The sequence below is a fragment of the Furipterus horrens genome, unplaced genomic scaffold (genome assembly GCF_987537825.1).
Source record: "Furipterus horrens unplaced genomic scaffold, mFurHor1.1.pri manual_scaffold_10, whole genome shotgun sequence".
Taxonomy (NCBI): Eukaryota; Metazoa; Chordata; class Mammalia; order Chiroptera; family Furipteridae; genus Furipterus; species Furipterus horrens.
Window position 1 is genome coordinate 95,033,884 of NW_028327180.1, and position 19,309 is coordinate 95,053,192.

At 48.3% G+C, this 19,309-nt stretch overlaps 1 protein-coding gene across 1 annotated transcript in view; it reads left to right on the forward strand.

Moving 5' to 3' along the window:
- LOC150000980 (teneurin-2) overlaps window positions 1–19,309 on the forward strand; it is a 612,383-nt gene that overhangs the window by 416,494 nt on the left and 176,580 nt on the right. The window contains exon 5 of the mRNA XM_090288551.1: window positions 14,492–14,614. Coding sequence (XP_090144677.1) covers window positions 14,492–14,614 — 123 coding nt within the window. The remainder of the gene's footprint in view (window positions 1–14,491; window positions 14,615–19,309) is intronic.

Below are 19,309 nucleotides of genomic sequence, written 5' to 3' on the forward strand. Positions count from 1 at the left end.
AGCCTGAAAGCCCTGGTCTAGACTGTGAGCCTCACAGGGCCAACGGGTCTTAGTCATCATCGCACCCCAGAGCCTGACTCAGCACCAGGCGCCAGGCAGAGGTCGGGGACTGCCAGTACCTGAGCCCGCCAGCGCCACACAAGCCTCTGCCCTGTCGCCGTGTCAACGCCAGCCCTGTGAGCGCCCTGCATCTGCAGGTACCAGGTTCACAGCAGACTCTACTGCTCTGTAACGTGCTTCATACACAATGGCGTTCTCCCGAATATTAACGTAGGTGATTATAAAGTGGCAATCTGGGTGGAGGGGGAGGCAGGGGGAGGGCTTGTCTCGAAGCTACATTTGCACAGGAAACTCGCTGTTTTACTTAGACTATCGGCGGTAGCTTTGGAGAAGGTTGATGGAAATCATTTAGAGTAACACACACACATACACACACGCGCGCACACACACACGCGCGCGCCTTCTTCTCCCTCCCCCACTGCATCTCCCAACCACGGCTTAGTGTTGCCACCGATACCATGCGTGCCTGAAACGTGTGAGTCAGGTCGGCAGGTCTGGCGTGGCTCTTCAACACATCACACCAAGGGGCAGCTTGGGGAGTCAGCGCTGGGAGGCAGGAGCGCATCGGAGGGGGGCCATGCTTCTCAGCCCTGGTGCGGGGCCCCTCGGCCAAAGTGTGCCGCCCTTCCAGCCCTCTGCAGCCTCCTCTGCAGAATGGCTCTGGAGGAGATGATCCCTAAGGTTTTCCCTGCGAGGATTCTGTGGTTTTCACTCAATGGTAGGCTCTCTCCATGTTAGGAATGGGCTCTCTGTGTGTAACCTCGCTGTCTGGAATCTGAATGAGATTCTTCTCCAGACAGACAATGTTATTTCTGGCCAGTCCACATGCTCATTGTTGTTGGTGGAGCTCTGAGATCTGTACCAAGCTGAGATTTGCATACTTTATTTTATGTAATATGACAACCCCACTTTGAGCTAAAGAGATTAATATCCCCATTTTACAGATGAGGAAACTGAGGGTCTGAGAGGTCAAAAACAAAAGGCAAAACTTTCTCAGAGCCTCACAGATGCTAAGGGCCAGGGCCACGTCCTCGCCCTGAATTTAAAGCCAGGTCTGCCTGGGTCCAAAGCTACTCTAACTACCATTACTTCCACAAAAGTGTGTTATTTACCCACAGTGCACCTGAAATGTAGTCTAGCCTTTAGACAGAAGGTGGCGTTCTTTTTTCTGTGACACTCTTACTGTAAGAGCCAGAATGTAGTGCAATTAAGAACTCTGAGCCAGGGTCCCCAAGTTCAAAGCCCAGCTCTACCCCTGCTGGCACATGACCTCAGGGAAGTTGGTTCATTTCTCTTTCTCGTAGTTTCTTCAGCTAAAAATTGGTGTAATAGAAGTATCTGTTCCAGAGGTAGTGTATTAAGTGATGAATATATTTAAGTTGGATCAGTTAAAATTATTGATATTCTACCATATTTGATCTACAAAAAAAAATAACTTTTGTCAAAATATTTAAAATGCTTAGAACCGCATCTAGCACACAGTAAGCACTTACATTGGTATTCGCCATTATTCTTATTGAAAATTGCATTGAGGGTTTGCAGTGTCAAGGTATAGTAGGTGCTCTGGTGAATTTAGGAACTAAGTAAAAACTGGGATGTCCAGGAGCATGCTTGTGGTGGCCTGGGCTATACAGACCCTGCTCCCTGCAGAGCTGGCTAGAGGACAGGCAGGAAGCATAAGGGATCTTGATTTCCAACAGATTCCAGCCCCTCTGGGCATCACCCTGGCATAATGCAGGAAAGCTCTTAGCATGCCGGACAGACCCCCATGGAGGTAGCCCTTCTGCGGTCATCTTTGTCCTCTGGCCTTGAAGCTGTGAAGAAAACCCTCAAGGTGGAGGGGGTGGGAGACCGGGTCTTGTGGTTTGCTCACATGTGACTTTTACACAGTTAAAAATAATGAGAAAAGACCAGCACAGGGAGCCATTCACTCAGCCTGTTCCCCTGTTGCTGGTGTTTTCGTTTCTTGGACCACGACAGAGGGCCAGGAAAACACAGGTATGGTGGAGGGTCTTTGGGGACAGAAAGACAAGTGTTGGTTAGGTGTGGTCCAGCCGGGGGCAGTGTTCCCCAAGTGTGGCAGGCACTCCAGTAGTGCTCCACACCATGACTTTGTGTGTGTGGGGGCCAACTTGATTTCAGTCCTGACACGTTTATTTCAGTGTATCACAAAACCTTATCACTAATACATCAAGCTTTTCATTTCACGGACATTATTTTGGGAGGAGGCTAAATGGATTAAAGTTTCTTGAAGGGGGGGGGTTGATTTTTTTTAAATGGGGTAAGAAAAGAGCACCAGTAGATGCATTAGATTTAGTGAAAATCATGGACAAGGTCAATGATTGCTGAGGTTAAGGAAACAGTGGCGGGAGGTTTGAAATACTGCATAATCCTGGCCCTGGCACTTAGTAACGGTGGGAGAGTAGGCAAGTTGCTTAATCACTCTAAGCCTCAGTTTTCTCATCTGTAAAGTAGGAATAAGTAATTCCTGCCTCGAAGGTGAATGGGCCGGGAGTGGTTGAATGAGAAATGCCTTCAAAGCAGGTAATAGTTGAGAGCCTGGCACAATGCCAGGATTCAATAGATATTGTTTATTGCTATTATCATTAGTATTCCTAGCCTCATACCCTGAAGACCTCAATTGATTGCATTTTTCAAAATACAAGTTGTCAAGCCATTCTTTCATTCAATAGATAATCCTTGAACATGAGGAAGTTCTAAACCTGATACTGGTTACTGGGACAAATTCAAAAAGGGGAGGATGAAGACCCAGTCTCACCCTTCACGGTGTTCATGGCTCAAAGTTTGGGAGAGGGAGAGCTAGGATGATCAGTAAATAATTACCAGGCAAAGCCGTGAATGCTATAAGAGGTGTGGGTACAAGATATCCCCCAAGCGTTGCCAAGGAAATCGGCCTAGAGGAGCCGCGTGGTCTAGAAACGGCTTCGTCCAACTGCCACGTTTGACTCCTGAGCACGTGAGACATGATCGCTGTGACTAAAGAACTTAATTTTCCACTTTATTTCATTGTAATTAATGTAAATGTTAAAACTCAAGCAATACAGTCGTCCCTCTCTATATCGCGGTTCACTTATCACGGCCTCACTATATCGCGGGATTTTTTTAAATATTATATTTAATTACTTATCGCGGATTTTTTGCTATGGCATGGGATTTTGCGGTACTGTACAGTAAATACTAAAATAAATGTAAGGTTCCTACTTCGCGGATTGTCACCTATCGCGGGGGGTCTAGAACGTAATACCCGCGATAAGTGAGGGATCACTGTATAAGATATTTCCTGTGTAACACATTTATTGTTCTGGCAAGACCACGTTGCACGTCAACCACCGAACATTTAGCATCTGAACGGAGAGATACTTTAAACATCAGATACGAACCAGATTTGGAAGACTTCATGCAAAAAAAAAAAAAAGGAAAAATGATTTTTATGTTGATTACATATTGAACTAATAATACTTTGGACATACTGAGTTCAAAACATGCTTTTAAATTCATTTTTACTTATTTAATGTGGTTACCAGAAAATTTCAAGTCACCTCTGAGGCTCGCGTTACAGTTTCTGTTGGAACAGAAGCAGAATGCCAGTGACATTGTGCACTGAAAGGTACAGAGTACAGAGGAGAGACCCAAGTCTGGTCACCTGGGACGGTTCTTTTTGACAGATCTGGAGCAAAGCGTAGAGGGTCTGAGGGCACCGCTTACTCAGGAGGCTGTCCCCAGGGCTGTGGAGGACAGAGCTGTCTCTGAGATTTAGTCCTCACTACGGGAACTCGACAGATTTGACAAATGAAGAAAAAATACATCTGGCCACCCTTGACGTTCGGCAGGTTGTGGAAAGGCAGTAAGCCTCACTCTCGTCCTTCGTAAGATCAGGATAAGAAAATACCTACCTCAGGAGTGCCTTCTATTACATAAAAGATTAAATGAAATCAGAGAAGACCAGGAGGGAGGATATTCAGAAATTGAAGCCTAAAAGAGTTAAGCAATGAAAATAAGTTGGGGAACTTGACAAATGTGTTCATCTTTCTGGAGCTCCGAACACGCAGGTGAGGGGCAATGTCTCTCCCGGGCAGGTATTAGAGGAGACGCTGACCCCCAGCTGCAGGTGAATTGGTGTGCACCTAGATTGCACAGAATTATGGGGGGGTTGGGGAGCATGAGGTGAAGGGAGCGGGGAGGTTAATTATGAACCATGTCACATATCTTTCTGCTGTCATGGAATGTGTTGTATAAGCCAAAAATGCCACCGCAGTTACAATGTTGCCGCCTGTTGAGAAAAACCTGTACCTTCAGCATGTATGGGACTTGGGTATCACATAAAACCCCTGAAATTAGCTCTATTAAGTAAATTGTCACAACATCAAAATAAGTGTAATTGTGTCATTTCTCTAATTGCAGATGAAAATGTGGTTCTTTTTAAATGGGTACAGGTAGCCTGCATTTCAAAAAGAAAATATCCTTTTCTTTTTCCAGGGTCTCTTCCTCTCAGTAAAAGTTGACCGTGTTCATATTAGCATATCAGAGGACCCGGACTATTGTATTTCTGGGAATTTCATTTCCTACTACCAGATAAGGCCCTGAGAGATAGAACTAATTTTTTTGTAACACACTGTTTCTTTCCATCAGAATCAAGTTTAAAGTGTTTCAGGTTAGGCATGTGCAATCCACTTACCTAAAAACCATTTAAGAGAAAGATCAAGCTCAATTTGCTAATACAAGATTTTTGACTTGTGAATTAAAAAAAGAAATCCTTGAGCGAACCATGTCAAAAATTAAAAATTGAAAAGAACATTGGCAGAGTCTCCCTCCCTATGTGCCTAATTTGGCTCCACTGAACAAATGACCAAATTGAAATGAGAATTATATACAGGACTTGCTCAACATCCTTATTTCTTCAACTCATTTCTCACTCCTAAAAAAATTCCCGAGTTCACATGCAGGAGAGAACACGTCTGTATCGTCCACAGCCTCATTGGTCCAGGTAGAAATAGAGAAACAGCGATTTTAGAAACTAGTTGTGAATGAACGAACGTCTGCAGTAGAAGTAATTTGTCATAAAAACCTAACCTAATGAATTTGGGATCAGAAAGGATCATAATGCCTCTTCTATTGACTAATTTATTAACAGGTTATTCCTGCTCATACCCTGCCTTGCAAATAGGAGTAATAAAAATCTTAAGTAGGTGAGAGAAGAAGCCTTCTCTGAGGTCCCTCATTTTCTCTTGAATAAGACATCACATTGCCCATAGGCTTCAGAATTCTCTGTCTTTAAGGAAGTGGAAGAGAGCAATAGAGAGAAAACCACCGAGTCATAAGACCAACGTTCAGTCCTGGCTCAGCCAACCTTCGGTGGTCAAGACCTTGGGCAAGTCATTTCACCTATAAGTAGGGCTCAAGGTCGTCCTCTGTCCAGCGAAGGCCTGGACTACATGACCTTTGAGCCCATCCTGTCTGTGGTTCTGGCATTCCGACGCGAGGCAGGAAAGAAGAAGCCACAGAGATTTCTCTGATAGAGGATTTACACCAATGCGCCAAGAATACATCCTCGGTCTTCACGGGTGTTGGAGTTGACCTGACAGTTGTCCTGCTATGAACTGGGAAGGTGCAGTTCTCAGGTGTCAGGTGTCACATGGCTCAGGTTCAAATCTCGCCTCTACTGCTCCCCCAGCTGTGTTCGTTCAGCTTTCCAAGCCACAATTTCCTCACCTGTAAAATGCAAAAGTAATATACACATATTGTAACATGGGTGCCTGGCACACACTAAGGGCTCAGTGAAAGTTAGCCACGATGGCCATCATTGTAAGGACACAGGGACCCGAGACCCAGCAGGAAGTGAGACCCATTTCTTCAGTGTCTCCTATGTGTCTGATCCTCCCAGATCCCTGCCTCCTCTATACAGACAATGCTCCATAAGGTTGGTCTGAGCACCCTTCCCCCCGCAGAGCTATAATTATAGAGCAAGGATACATGACTAAGAGCACGTGCTGGGTTCTGTAACCAGCCACCCCCCTCCCCGCCCTGTCAATATGAGCCAATTCCCCAGCACCGTTCCACCTCCATTCTCCCGCCTAAGAAATGGGAATAGTAACAGTAGCTACCTCTTGGATTATCATCTCAGGTAACTAAGGCAACGCTTATAAAGGGCTGGGCGCCCTGCATGGCGCTGAGGCAGTACTTTGCACATGTTAGCATCTTTCTAGCTAAGGAACATCGCGGTCAGAAAGGTAAATAAGCTTGCCCAGGGTTATCTGCATGGTTGTATGGGGATTCCAACCCTGATGGGAATGAACCTGGTACAGGTCAGGCACCCCAGATGGGGAGATAGCGCCTCTTTTGCCCTATTCTGAAGGCCTCCCTGCCTCAGGCTGCTGGTCTCAGGTTGCCTGCCCATGGCTCCAGGGTTCAGTCAGAAGGCTCGCTGGGGGCAGTTTGTCTGGGGCTGCTGAGGGCTCGTGGAGGGGAAGGAGTCCAGACCCTCTTCTTGTTGGCTGTAGCCTCGGGAAGGAAGAAAGTGCCCTGGGAACGGAGTGTGGCCGGTGCCCTGATTGCCTCCCCCACCCCACCCCCCCACCCCCCCGCTTTTGAAGACTGTTTTCTATGGGAGAGTTCTCCCTCTTTGTTCCAGCGCACGTGGCCCCTCTACGGATCGATACAACATCTTCTCCTCAAAAACATTCACAATGGCTGCTTCCTAGGATTGCGGGGCCACCTGCTGCATGGAGCCTGTGTTGTCCTTCCTCTGTAGCTGGGGGTCTTGTGGAGGGGCCCCCTCTTTCACAGAGGCTGCGGACTGCAGTTCTTAAAGAAAAACATCCTTTGGGTCCTCAACGCTGAATGACAAGCTTCAGGGGCGGGGCGGCGGGGGGGAGAAAGGTGTGTTTAGGTATCTGCGTACCCGATTGTGGGGATGTGTTTTGCTATCACAATAGCTCTTAAAATACCAGACCATGATTTATTTGCCGAATAAAGCCTACCGATATTATCGTTCTCTAAAGGTGTTTTGGTCACGTGGGTCCTTTCTTGGAGAAAGAAAGGCTTTTTATTTCTTTCCTGGGAAAGGAAGCAACAGGAACAGGGTCGTTTTGGTGGTGAATGATGCCCGGTGTGGTGACTGGTTCCAGGCAGGTGTCTCTGTGCCCGAGGATGGGCTGGCTCTGCGGACAACGGGACAGGGGACCAGCATGGCCAGTCCTCCAGGCTGCCATCCAGGAGGCTCAGCACAGGAACAGAAAGTGGCTGTGAGCGCATGTCTGTCTTGTGTATTGATCTGCCTGGTGATGCTGAGAGCAAGGGGGTCTTGTCAGAGGTCACCTGCGCTCACCAGACACCACGCATCCAGTGTCAGCAGTTCCCCCTGCAGTGCGTCCGTCCGTGGGGACGACAGGGGCAGGGATGACACCAGCTTGGGGCTCCCTACAGCCTGAAGCTGCTAGGAGCCCCATTTTTTTCCCTCCAAACACAGAAACTGATTAATTTCGTACCACTTCCCACTCGCTGCGCCGTCCTGAGCCTGTCATGACAATAGATTAATGCACTGGTCGCTCCGTGTGGACTCTTCTTGTCTTGAGAACATGCTACTCCCTGATCCCAGGGCTGCCTCATACAACTGTCACCTTGTCCCCATAGCACCCACGCAGGAGGGGACAGAAAGCCTCCCTGCATTTGCAAGGAACTAGATGTGGGTGGCATAGACGAAATCCCCACAGATGGCCATTTTAACCCCGTGGCTGGAGAATAGGGGAGCGCAGGTGGAGGTGTGAGTGCAGGCACGTTTCTCCGGAGCCCCCTCTCTTCTGCTGGGAGCCTGCCGGGATTCTGGTCTCATCTGTAACTCCTCCTTCCTCTTCTGTGTCATTCCTGCGCCACAAGCTTTACAGCCATGTCGGGAGAGGCGAGCTGGACGGTGGACGCAGGGCAGGCAAGTCAGTTTCACAGCATTCTTGGGAGAGAGGCCCACATATCCCAGTGGGTGTGACTTCCCTGCAGAGCTTGGGACAATCACTCCGTTTAGTGTGTGGCAATACAGTGGGAGGGAAATAAGAGAAATCACGTCACCAAGGCAGTCTGAAGGGGATTTTTTTTTTTTTAAACTCCTTTAAGATTTTAATTTTTTTTAAACACCTTTGAGACAGCATTTCCAACAATGTCATCCCTCACGGTTTTATTTGTGTCTCTTCTTCGGAGCAGGTCACTTAGGTGCTGACAGCGTCCCTCAAAAGGATCCTATTAACCTGTTGCAGTGGTCCCTCCTCTCTGAGCAAGGAGAACCCCCAAACAATGTTAGTCAGCCTGATTGTGAACCGAAGTCACCAAACAGATGTCTTTCCTATGGACAAGGGCGATTCCTTTCTGTTGAACCGCAGACTGGGTGTATTTACAGACGACCAGCAAATGCGCACAGAGAGGGGTGTCTGTCGCTGAGTGAGCCTTGACAGCGTTTAGGAAGTGAGTCCCTCGCCCTCCCCCTGCCCAGGGCAGGGTTGTTCGGTAGGTCATGGTGGACAGTGAGGATCCCAAACGAGTCGCCGCAGGGGAGTGTGGGGTTGGCCGCTCTGAGGCTGCAGTCACCGGTCTCAGTCTGGGCCCCAGATTTCCCGCTTATGGGCTGTGGTTTCAGACAAGTCACTTCAGCTGCCTCAGCCCCGATGTCCTTACCTGCAAGACAGAGGTTACATTTCTCCCTCCCGGGGGGAGGAGGGAGGAAATACATGAGCTTTCATGCTCCTTAGGACCCTCCAGGGCCATCCCATCTGAATCACGGAGAAGCCGCTACCTCTGCTCCGACACCCGCTGTTCTTCCCCAGGTGTCCGCGTGGATTGCCCTCGCACTTCCACCCTGACCAGCCCTCACTCAAACAGAAGAACTTCTCATTCCATCCCCCACACCCTGGCGCACCCCACCCTTATCCTCTCTCTCCTTTGCACTTACCTGTTTCGTTTCTAGGCCTCCCACTAGAATGTGAGTTCCCCCAAAGCAAGGAACTTGTTAACTTTATCCTGGGCGCCTGGGACACACCTAACACACAGTAGGTGCTCAATAAATAATCATGAAATGATTTTGAAAAAAAAATACATTAACCTAATTAGCCCAATAAATGGCACATTGCCAAAATAAATGTTAATTGTCCCCTTGTTGCTGGGTAGGCTCACTGGCAGGTGTTCATGTTTACCCCTGTTTGCAGAACTGCCTGTGCAGGTGGTCTGTGCACTGGGCCCCTGATTATCCCACGGGGGTTCTCTTCTCTACGTCGCTGCACTTTCAGGACTGGCGACGTTTCCCAGGGGACCCTGCCATGGTTGGCTAAGTCGGCTGATGCGGGAGCCAGGAGACCCAGCCCCGACCTTTCCCATTGCCCTCCCTGGTCTCCGAAGGGGCTCTGGCACCACCTCTAAGGCCCCAATGCGTCTGACCACGTTGAGTCAGGAGACCCGGCAGCCATGGCTCGCCTGCTGCCACCCCCTAAACTCCGCTTGCCCAAAGGCGCCCATTTTCAAATGGAAAGCCCAGTGTCTTCCTCGGGTTATGTGCCAATGAGCCTGGTCTTTGAAGATACCCCCTGCTCCTGGAGGCCTTCTCAGCAAACCCAGAGCCTCTGTGACCCCCACTTTGCTGTCTTCAGTCAACGGGGGGCTGAGCGGCTCTCTGGGAAACATGTCAGGGTGACCCTCTGCCAGCCAATGAAGGTGGGAGGCGCTCAGTGGCTCTCAGCAGGGCTCATGCACTCCCAGATCGCTGTATCAGGCAGCTCTGTGCCAGGCTGCCACTCTGCAAGGCTCGTAATTTCCTGTCCTTGCGCTTGGTGGAGAATTTCGTTATCTGCACTCACAGCATCTTCCTTTCTTCTGCTTGGGCTCCTCCTGAGTATTTCTTTTAGAGTCCAGCCAGCACCAAAAGAACCGGGCAACTTCAATGAGAAACTATCGCCCTGACTCGCAGTCGGTCTATGCTCACAGCAGGCTGGGTTCTGTGTGCGGTCTGTCCATCCTGCCCCAGTTCCCCTTCAGCACTGCAGGACGTTTTCTCCAAGTAGCCAGAGGGAAACTTTTGGAGTCTGGCTGCCTACCGTGTTTTCAGTGACTGATTTCCCAGCTGCCACCCAGATCACGCGAGCTTCCACTTGGAGCCTGTCTCTGTTCCGTCCGCGCTGAGCCCTGGAGCGCCGCTGTTCTGTCCGAGGGTCCCTCTGGAGCGGAGCCTGTCAAATCATGATAAACTGTGCGTTCTGGCTGCCGGCAGGGGTGAGAAGTGTCCAGGAGAGGGCCTCCCAAACTCATTTCACTCCTGACCCTAAGACAGTCTGAACAGCACCTTTTGGGACAAGCTGTGGGAGCAATTGTGGGTGTGGGAGCGGGAGCTGGGACCACCCGCTGCATCCAGGATGTCTTATTACGTAACCTGTACATGGACGAGGCCAGTGTTCACCCCAGATCTTGAGATAAAGAAGCAATAACTCTGGCCCCACTGAGGCTCCTCAGCTTTCTAAATCTGCTTCTGAGAGTGGATGCCAACTGGAAATAACATGAGATAATGTTTAAAGAGCTATTTTTTGTTGTTGTTGTTCATAGAACCAAATGTGGTGACCCTTATAGGTCCTAACTCTTCCTGACTTGGTTTTGGAAAGGAGTCTCACCCTATGAACACGTAAATAGCTTCAAGGACTGTGCGGTGACCTGTGTAGAAAAAATGAACTTTCTCACTTTCCCTAGAAGTGCTTCTATCAGTCTAGATAGTCTCAGGCATGCTGCTGTAACAAACAACCCCAAATTCTCAGTGGCCTGCAACGGTACCAGTTTATTTCTTTACTCATTCTGTTACTGTATCACTGGTCAGCCATGGCATCCTCACTCAAGACCCCCTTCAAGAAGGGGTGCTGAATATGGAAAACGGTCATTCACCAACCACACTGAGATTGTCAGAAGTTGCAAGAAAGAGACCGGGTTTGCTGAAATCCTATTGCAGATCAGAACTTGTAATGCAATCCCTACAGCACGTGAGGCAGTCGGCCACCTCCGACTGTAATAAGCCTCCTTCGATTCCAAAATCCACCTGTGATCACACTTCCCAGTCACCCATTTCCTCACCAGTGAAAGGGGGATTATGACAATTCCCACCTCAAATGAAGCCACCAGTCTAGGTTAAGATAATGTCTATAGAAAGTCCCCCAGTGCTGGCCATAGAAGGGCTTCCGGGACTGGCCACGTGCAGTGATATCCAATAATCAAAACAGTATCTCTTTGCAGGCTCATCCATATTGCTGCCAGCACTGTATCCTTCATCCTTTACACTTCTCTGTTATGTATTTTTTATTTATAGGAACATAACGTCCTATAATCCAACCCCTCCATCTTCCCCCATGCGGCATCGCCTATTCTAATAAATACTGATGGGGTGCCTTCTCTATGCAAGGCACTCTGCAAGATCTGCTGGGGGACAGACAGATGCTTAACCTGCCTCTGTCCCTAAGCGGTCATTATTCTCCCTGTAAAGGGGAGTTCGACTGACTGATGGATTTCTCAGCCACAGCCATAGGACAGATCAGTAGCAGAATAAGCAACAGAGTTCTCATTAGTCAAGAAACTCATTCACTTCACAGCCCCCGCCCCCCAGGGCCTTTATCCTGAGGACCCTTCAGTCCATCCCCACAGTCCAGAAAGAGACTCTCATTTTCTTACTCAAGAAAAAGAGAAGGAATCGCTGATCAGGTGGAGGAAGTGTAAACAAAAGCCTATTTCAGTCTCTGCCCTCCCCCCACCCCCCAAAAAAATCCAAGGCAAGGTGGTTATTCCCCTGCTGTGATTCTCACTTATTTACTTTCAGTTGCACAACAGAAAATATGCCCAAACTTGAGTTCCATTTTTGTTGCGGTGCTTCTGCTGGGAGGCCAGACCTGGCGCTCAGCAGATGTGGCTTCTCCGCTTCTCCCAGCTGCATCTCCCTTTCTCGTCTTTTCTTTTCACTTCTGGGGGTTGTCTGAGAAGTTAACGTGCATCCTCTGTCCCGAACCCCTCTCATGCCATCTATAGTTTTCTTGTTCTCACAATATTTCTTAAGTATATTTTATTGATTATGCTATTACAGTTGTCCTGATTTTTCCCCTTTGTCCCCCTCCGCCCAGTACCACGCTTCCCTCCAATAATCCGCCCCCCAGTTCATGTCCATGGGTCGTGCATGTAAGTTCTTTGGCTTCTCCATTTCTTTTATGGTTCTCAACATCCCCCTGTCTATTTTGTTCCTACAAATTATGCTTCTTATTCCCTGCACCTCCCCCACCACCACCATCATTCTCTCCCTTCCTCTTCCCTGCAATGGAGTCCAAAACAAAAAGGGAGGGAGGGCAGGCACCTTTGAGAGCAGAGAGAACACAGTTTCATGAATGCCCTGTTTACATGCGGGAGAGTTAGGGTGTTGTTTGCTTGCTGCGCTCCCAGAGCCGAGGGTGGCCATGTGTTCTGCCTTGGATGTCAAGACTGAGACGCATAAGCGGGGAGCGGTTTTGACCATGGTTCTCATACCAATGGGACACTAGGGAAGTTGTTCTCGCTGCTTGGTGAACCCACCACTTCCTTCTACAGATAGGAAAAGCCAAGCTTTGTTAGGTCCCGGCCGGGCTGCACCTGCAATATATGTCCAAGTCTGTCTTAAACCACAGAAACCAGATCCCCGAAGAGCCACATCTCAGCGCAAGCCCTGATAACCCAATCATAACATTTGTTTTTAAAAATCATTTTAAAATAGCTAATTCTTTGGCTCCCTTCACCTTGTAAGCACGAATCAAAAGCTATCATTACCTTGAAGCCACCATGATTAGTTCTCATTCCCTGACCCCTGTACAGGGAGAATATGTCATTATTTGAGGCAGTAGTATGTAGTCTCTTCAAGTAAATGACCTACATAGGACGGATAAACTGCAGAAGAAAATTAGGTGTTGCCTTGACAGAAAGTGTACAGTGAATGTCACTCATTCTTATCAGTATTTATCATCTCAAAGGGTTGCAGCCGTGGGCCTGCACTTCAGAATACTGTCTAGAAACAACACATGGTTCCGAGCTAGGAGCGTCTGGAAGAAAAAAGGCGATGAGCAGGGGGGGACACCTTGCCACCTTCATCTGCACCCATCCATCTGAGCTGTCTTGCTGGAGAAGAGGTTTTTAACCTTAATGGGATGCGGAGACTTGAGGTGGTGGCCGGCATGCAGAATTAATTGCTGTGCGAACAGCTTCCTAAGCATTGTTAACTCTGTTTCCCGTGGTTAATTGTGTCTCCCATCCCCGCATTCTCCCTGTCTCCGGCCCTCTCTCCGTCCCGCAGAGACGCTGGACACAGAGCAGCCGTCAGCCTGTATCTGGTGGAAATGCGCGACAGGCTTGGCGCGATTATTGTTTGAATGGAAAATATGTAGGGAGATGGACTTCTTATTGATTTGCAAATGAAACTTTGGTTACATGGGGGCTTGGGAAGAATGCAGGTGGCTTGGGTGTTGCCTTCTGTTGCAGGTGGTCAGACAAGGCACCAAGAAGCCACAGGGACAGGAGTGTATTGAGTTTGCTAATCTAACTGGGAAGCGGGGAGTTGGGGCAGACAGAGGGACAAGGAAGACCAGACAGAAGTTTGCATTTGGGGGTTTGGGGTGCACAGAGTAACGAAGCTGCAGCGTGCAGGTGGGCTTGTCTCCTGAGCAAAGAGAAGAAGAGGCTGTGTGTCTCGCAACTGCCTCCTTCTGCACTGTGGTCAAGTGTATTTTGGGGGATGGAGGGGGTGGTAAAGAGAGAAGAGGAATTGGAATGTTTACAGAAAAGGACCCCATTCCACCACTACGCCCAAGCTGTTTCCATAATGTGCTGTAAAGTGTACGCTTACCAAGAATAGGGGCGGAAAGGAAAAATATGTTTAAAGTTTGAAACAGTTGGGGAGAGGGGTGGGCCAGCTGCGTGGTGTTTCCGGGCGGGTCTCGGCAGACCAGCGAGCTGGTCCCATGTCCGAAGCCTCATCTTAACATTGGTTGACATACTGAGTAGTTTGGGGGAGCTCCTCGTCAAGGCCCTTGGGCTACCAATCTAAGAACAACTGCACCCCAGTGCAGGGAGGCCTGGCACGATGTCCAGCGCCCTGTCCGGTGGTCCCAAAGGGGCACCTTCCCCTCCATGGTGGCACCACTTGGAAGGCCTGGGCTGTTGCGGCCTCCCTCCTCTGCCCACCACGGGACCCTCGCCCCCGGAGGCTGCGTCCAGCAGGAGAGGAGCTACCCAGAGCTACCTGTTTTAGGTATTTAGCTCTCGTTCCCCGCGGCCTGGGGCAGGCCCCTTTTGGACGACAGCTTCCTTAACAGGCAATGGCTAGAAAAGACACCTGGACATTTGCATTGCTGAGTTATCTATTCATGTTTCCCTGACTTTGTCTGTCCCACAGCCATGCATCTGCTCGGACTCAACTGGCAACTCCAGCCGGCAGATGGACACACCTTCAACAATGGCATCAGGACGGGCTTACCAGGAAACGATGACGTGGCGACAATGCCATCTGGAGGCAAAGGTGAGGGTACAGCTGCTGCTTCTGCCCGCTGGAGGGCCCTGGACATTTCAGAGCTCCCGCCAGCGGGTTCAGGTTTTCTAATCCAAATCTTGAAAGGTATGCAAGAAAGGAAAAGAAAGGGGGGGGGGGGCGTCCCCGTGCCGAAGCGGCGCACCCCTCCCCCGTTTGAAGCTGTTGGCCGTTCCTGTCTGGGAGCCGCGTTTGGCTGCCGCAGGGAGCTGGCGGGGCGCCTGCCCGGAGCGGTGCGCGTACCTGCGCTCTCTGCTGCTGGAAAGCATCCCGAGGCCTGGGCAGAAGCCACAGCCCCGGCAGCAGCTGGAGAAAGTCCTTCCTGACGGAGGAAGCCTGGAGCGGAGAGAGCCCCTCTCCTGGGGGGAGAGGCGCCCTCCCCAGGGAGGAAGCCCCTGCCAGGCGCCCCTGGGAGGATAAGGACTCAGAGCCGTTGGGCTTGAGGGGAGAATTAGAAAGGAGTTTTGACAACTGGGGAACAAAGCTTTCTCTTCTAACAACAGTGACGGGGACAATAGGAATATTTATGGAAGCGATCAGGCAACTGTATTCTTGCAGGGAAAAGAGGGTGCTAACAACGTGCTAAGAAGGAGAGCAAACAGAGCCGCGGGGCGGTGGGAACCTCCGGGACAAACTGAAATCAGGATTCTTGCTTCGTCTGTTTGTTTGTTTGTTTGTTTGTTTGTTTCAGTCGGGAAGCCCTTCATTAGCAACTAGCAGAGAAGGTATTTGCTGTGCCCCACAGGTAGAAATGGACGATAACGAGAGATTTATTATATTCGAATCTAGGTCGCTTATAAATGCAATTTATTAAAATACTTCCACCTCTAAAAAGAAAAAAAGAAAGAAAAGAAAAAAAAAAAAAAAAAAGACAACAGCAGCCAGTGGGACAGTAAGGCTTTGCTGAATTCGGGAGAAAGTCACAGACGCCAGGGTTTCTCCAAACACAGGGTGTTTCACTCCTATGTTTCTTAAAACACCCCTCAAGGATATTTCAAAGATAGGTAAGGAACTAGCATTTCCTGCACACCTACTGTGTGCCAGGCTCAGCGTTGTATAATAACTCGAGAGAGAGGAAAATTATCTCGGAGACGCTGAGACCTGGGATGATTTAGAAACTTACCCCAAATCAAGTAAGTAGCCAGGGGCAAAGTGACCTGCGTCTGTGCCCTGTGCACCTTGGAGCCCTCCTGTCGGTGTTTCCTTAGATCGGTCATTTTCCACAGGGAAGATTCCAGAATTCAGCTTCCCCTACAGGTGTCCATTCGCCACCCTGAGATGTTACTGTCGCTGGGAAGTGCTCCCCAATGCTGTCCTCATGCTTGGCTATGACCTTTTGTCTTCTCATCCAGACTTTTCTAATTGTTCTACTCACCTATCCTCATCATAACACTAAATTACCCTTAAGTTAGCACGAAAAAGTCTTATCTGAGGATGACATTATATGCCTTCCATGATCAGGTCACTAACACTACACCTAAACATGAAAAGTAGACTTTGTCTTACCTGATCATATCCTGCCTTAAGTGATCGAAGAGCCCCAAGGGAAATGTGTTGGCCTCGGGTTTTAATCTCTTCACCCCCAAGACTAGGTATTATCTGCAGCGTGGTTTCCTTTGCGACAGTCGTTTTCAGCCAAGCATCTTTGCCCACCAGGGAACATTGGCAACGTCTGAGACATTTTTTGATCGTCACAACTGGTATCTAATGAGTAGAGGCCAGGGTGCAGTGGAACATCCTACAAGACAGCCCCCTACAGTGAAGAACTAGACCGTCCAAAAGGTCACAGTGATGTTCTTTGAGAACCCCTGCTTCAGGGGTCTCTCTTATACTTTACCCACGAATGTCCTTGAATCTCTTATGTTCGCACCCTCTCCTTTGAGATGAATGCAGAATACATATTTGAAAGTGAATATGCGTATTTTATCCTCCGGCACAGAAATGTCTGTTAAGTGTGTATACATTCTGAAATTATAGACAAACTCTTTTTACATATCATCCTTCACAAAAGAGGTCCACTGATAGGCATTCACTTCTGTAGGTTAGGGTCAGCCACTCCTCCCATTCGGGGTTAAGCCTGAGCATCCCACACCAGCATGGACAGAGCTCGGGAGGAAGAGCTCCCGCCGAGAATAAGTCCTAACAGAGACTATGGCGCCTCCAAATTACCAATGCAGAAATACCTTCCACGTGCCTCTGGAAAGACCAGAACTTTTCCTCTCGGGGGCAAGACACTTTTGAAAGTGTTGTGTAAGCCAGTTCAGCTGTTGTCCAAATGAGGCATGAGACAGACAAAAGAGGTGGCTGAATCGCTGTCCAATGAATTTTGTCAGTAGAACTCTTATGGAAAAGGGTGAGAATTTAAAATTGCTTGCAGTTGAAGTAAAACTCTGAACATCTCGCTTCTGAACACAGAGACAGAACTCTTCTGAAGACTGAAGATATCAGATCTTTTCTTTAACTTGCTGTCAAGTTTGGTTTTAAAAAACAACTAGAAAGGTTTTTGTTTTCTGTGGCTAACTCTTTTAGAGAAAGTGACCTTAGGTTTGAATTTCTTTCCTCAGTGACCTCCCTACCTCCCACTCACTCCCCAATTCTGTACATTTGGATAACCTGAATCAATTCCAATTGACTACTTTGCCAGTGTTTCAAAGAGACAATTAAGAAATATTGGCAATAAGTTAATTAAATAACACCCCCTCCATTTTGGGGTGGTGTACAATAATCCTTCGCTCTGATAATGTTTTAATCAAGATACACAGCACATGGCCACGAGGTTAATCTCATTAAGCAATTACTGGGGGAGAATCCAGCAGAAGCGAATTAAAATGTAAGCAAAACACGGACGTGTGAGTCCCATCTAAGATGGCACATCGACAGAGATTTTATTACCTGGTCTTTAGGCGTGTTTACATTTCTCAGATTTGGAAAGAAATCTAATAGACAGGGCAGCCCACGCATTCTGATGTGTTAGTGGAAACAAAGCGCTTGATTAATTAGTTAGGAGGGTATGTTCTCTGGCCTTTATCTTTCCTTTTCCATTTGGTGTTGTTCATGGCTTATTTTTTCCTTGGTTCTCTCTTTCAATTAAACCTTGACGTGGTTGGTTGTTGGGCTGCAGATCAAGAACAGGGAGTCCACAGACCGCCGGAATCACTCACCATGTCTGTGTATTTCTATGTTAAAAGGAATGAACTCATACATCTTCATTATGAGAGCACGAAGCACTTTTTTTTATAGATCTGGGATTAGATAAGCCTTGAGAACAAAGATTCAATACAGTGTTCTGACCTGGTCCGATAACATAAGGGAGTCCAGTTTGATTGGCTAGGCCCAGGGGCAAAGTCTACGAGAGCTTTTAAAGGGCACATCATATGTAGCCAATTTTCTCACTGATCTTAAGAAAGGACAAGCTCCCAAGCAGAGTTTCATGGATCATTCTCAAAGTCTACCATTCATTTTAAATTGCAGGTGTCCTATATATCAGAGGTCAACAAACTACATCTCATGGACCATATCTTGCCCTCTGCCTGGTTTTGCAAATAAAGCTTTATTGGAGCACAGTCACGTACATTCAATGTCTGTGGCTGCGTCTGTACCACAACAATGCCATTAAGTAGTTGCAACAGAGACTGGATTTAGGCCCCCAAAGCCTAAAATACTGTTACTACCTGGCCTTTTCCAGAAGAAGTTTGCTGGCTGCTCTGTCATTCACAAACCCATTCCTACTTTCCTTGGTCTTTCCTGGTAAGTACACAAATTATAGGAGTCTCGTGAGAAGTAGCCCAAACTACCAACATATCATTTTGTTTTTCTTCTTGACTGCGAGCTGGATACCATATAATCACAGTCACTGTGCATTAACAGATTCTCTATAATGTAGGACTCGGACTCGGTCCAGCTGGATACAAACACCAGCTTCATCACTTAGCAGCTGCATGAACTTAAGTAGGTCAGGCATCCTCCCTCTGCCTCCAATTCCTCATCCGTAAACCGGTCCCCCCTCCGTCAGCACCCCGTCCAACCTACGTGAGACAAGTCTCGTAAAACACAGTGTGCGGGATCCGGCACTTAATAAGAGACCCGTGAATATTAGTTGTTGTCACTGACATCCTCGTGACATCTTTCAACGGGTGCACCGAACAGACCTCTCTACCGGCTGCCACTTCTTACGAGGTGCTGTAATTTCCAAAAGCAAGGGCTGCCTCAGAACATCGAGATAGACAATCACGCCACTTCGTCTTTCTTTTTAATTCTCAGCATTAGAACAAACCCAAATGAAGACTTCTTCCCAAACACGTGTTGGATGAGGTTGGACGGCACAGTCAGAAGGGCTGGTCCGCTGGCCTGGCCGGTCCGCCACGGTGTCATTTGTGGCAACGCTGCTCGACTTCTGTCCCTGCCAGCCTGTTGGAAGCCCCGCCGTTCTCAGTTTATAACTCAGCTGTAAACATTTATTTGTGCCTGGAGCACATTTCTTTCCTACCCTTTGGAAGAAAAAAAAAAAATCAGAATTTCCAGATGGCATGCAAGTTGGAAGAAAAATGGCAAAGACTGTTATTCTGTTTAGAAACATGTTTTTCTACACTTGCCCTTTCAGCGAAAACTTCATAATGATTTTTACTAGTTGGCTTAATGCATGATACGAGGAGCCAGATTAGCAGGAAGGTTGGTAATGCCTCCTCC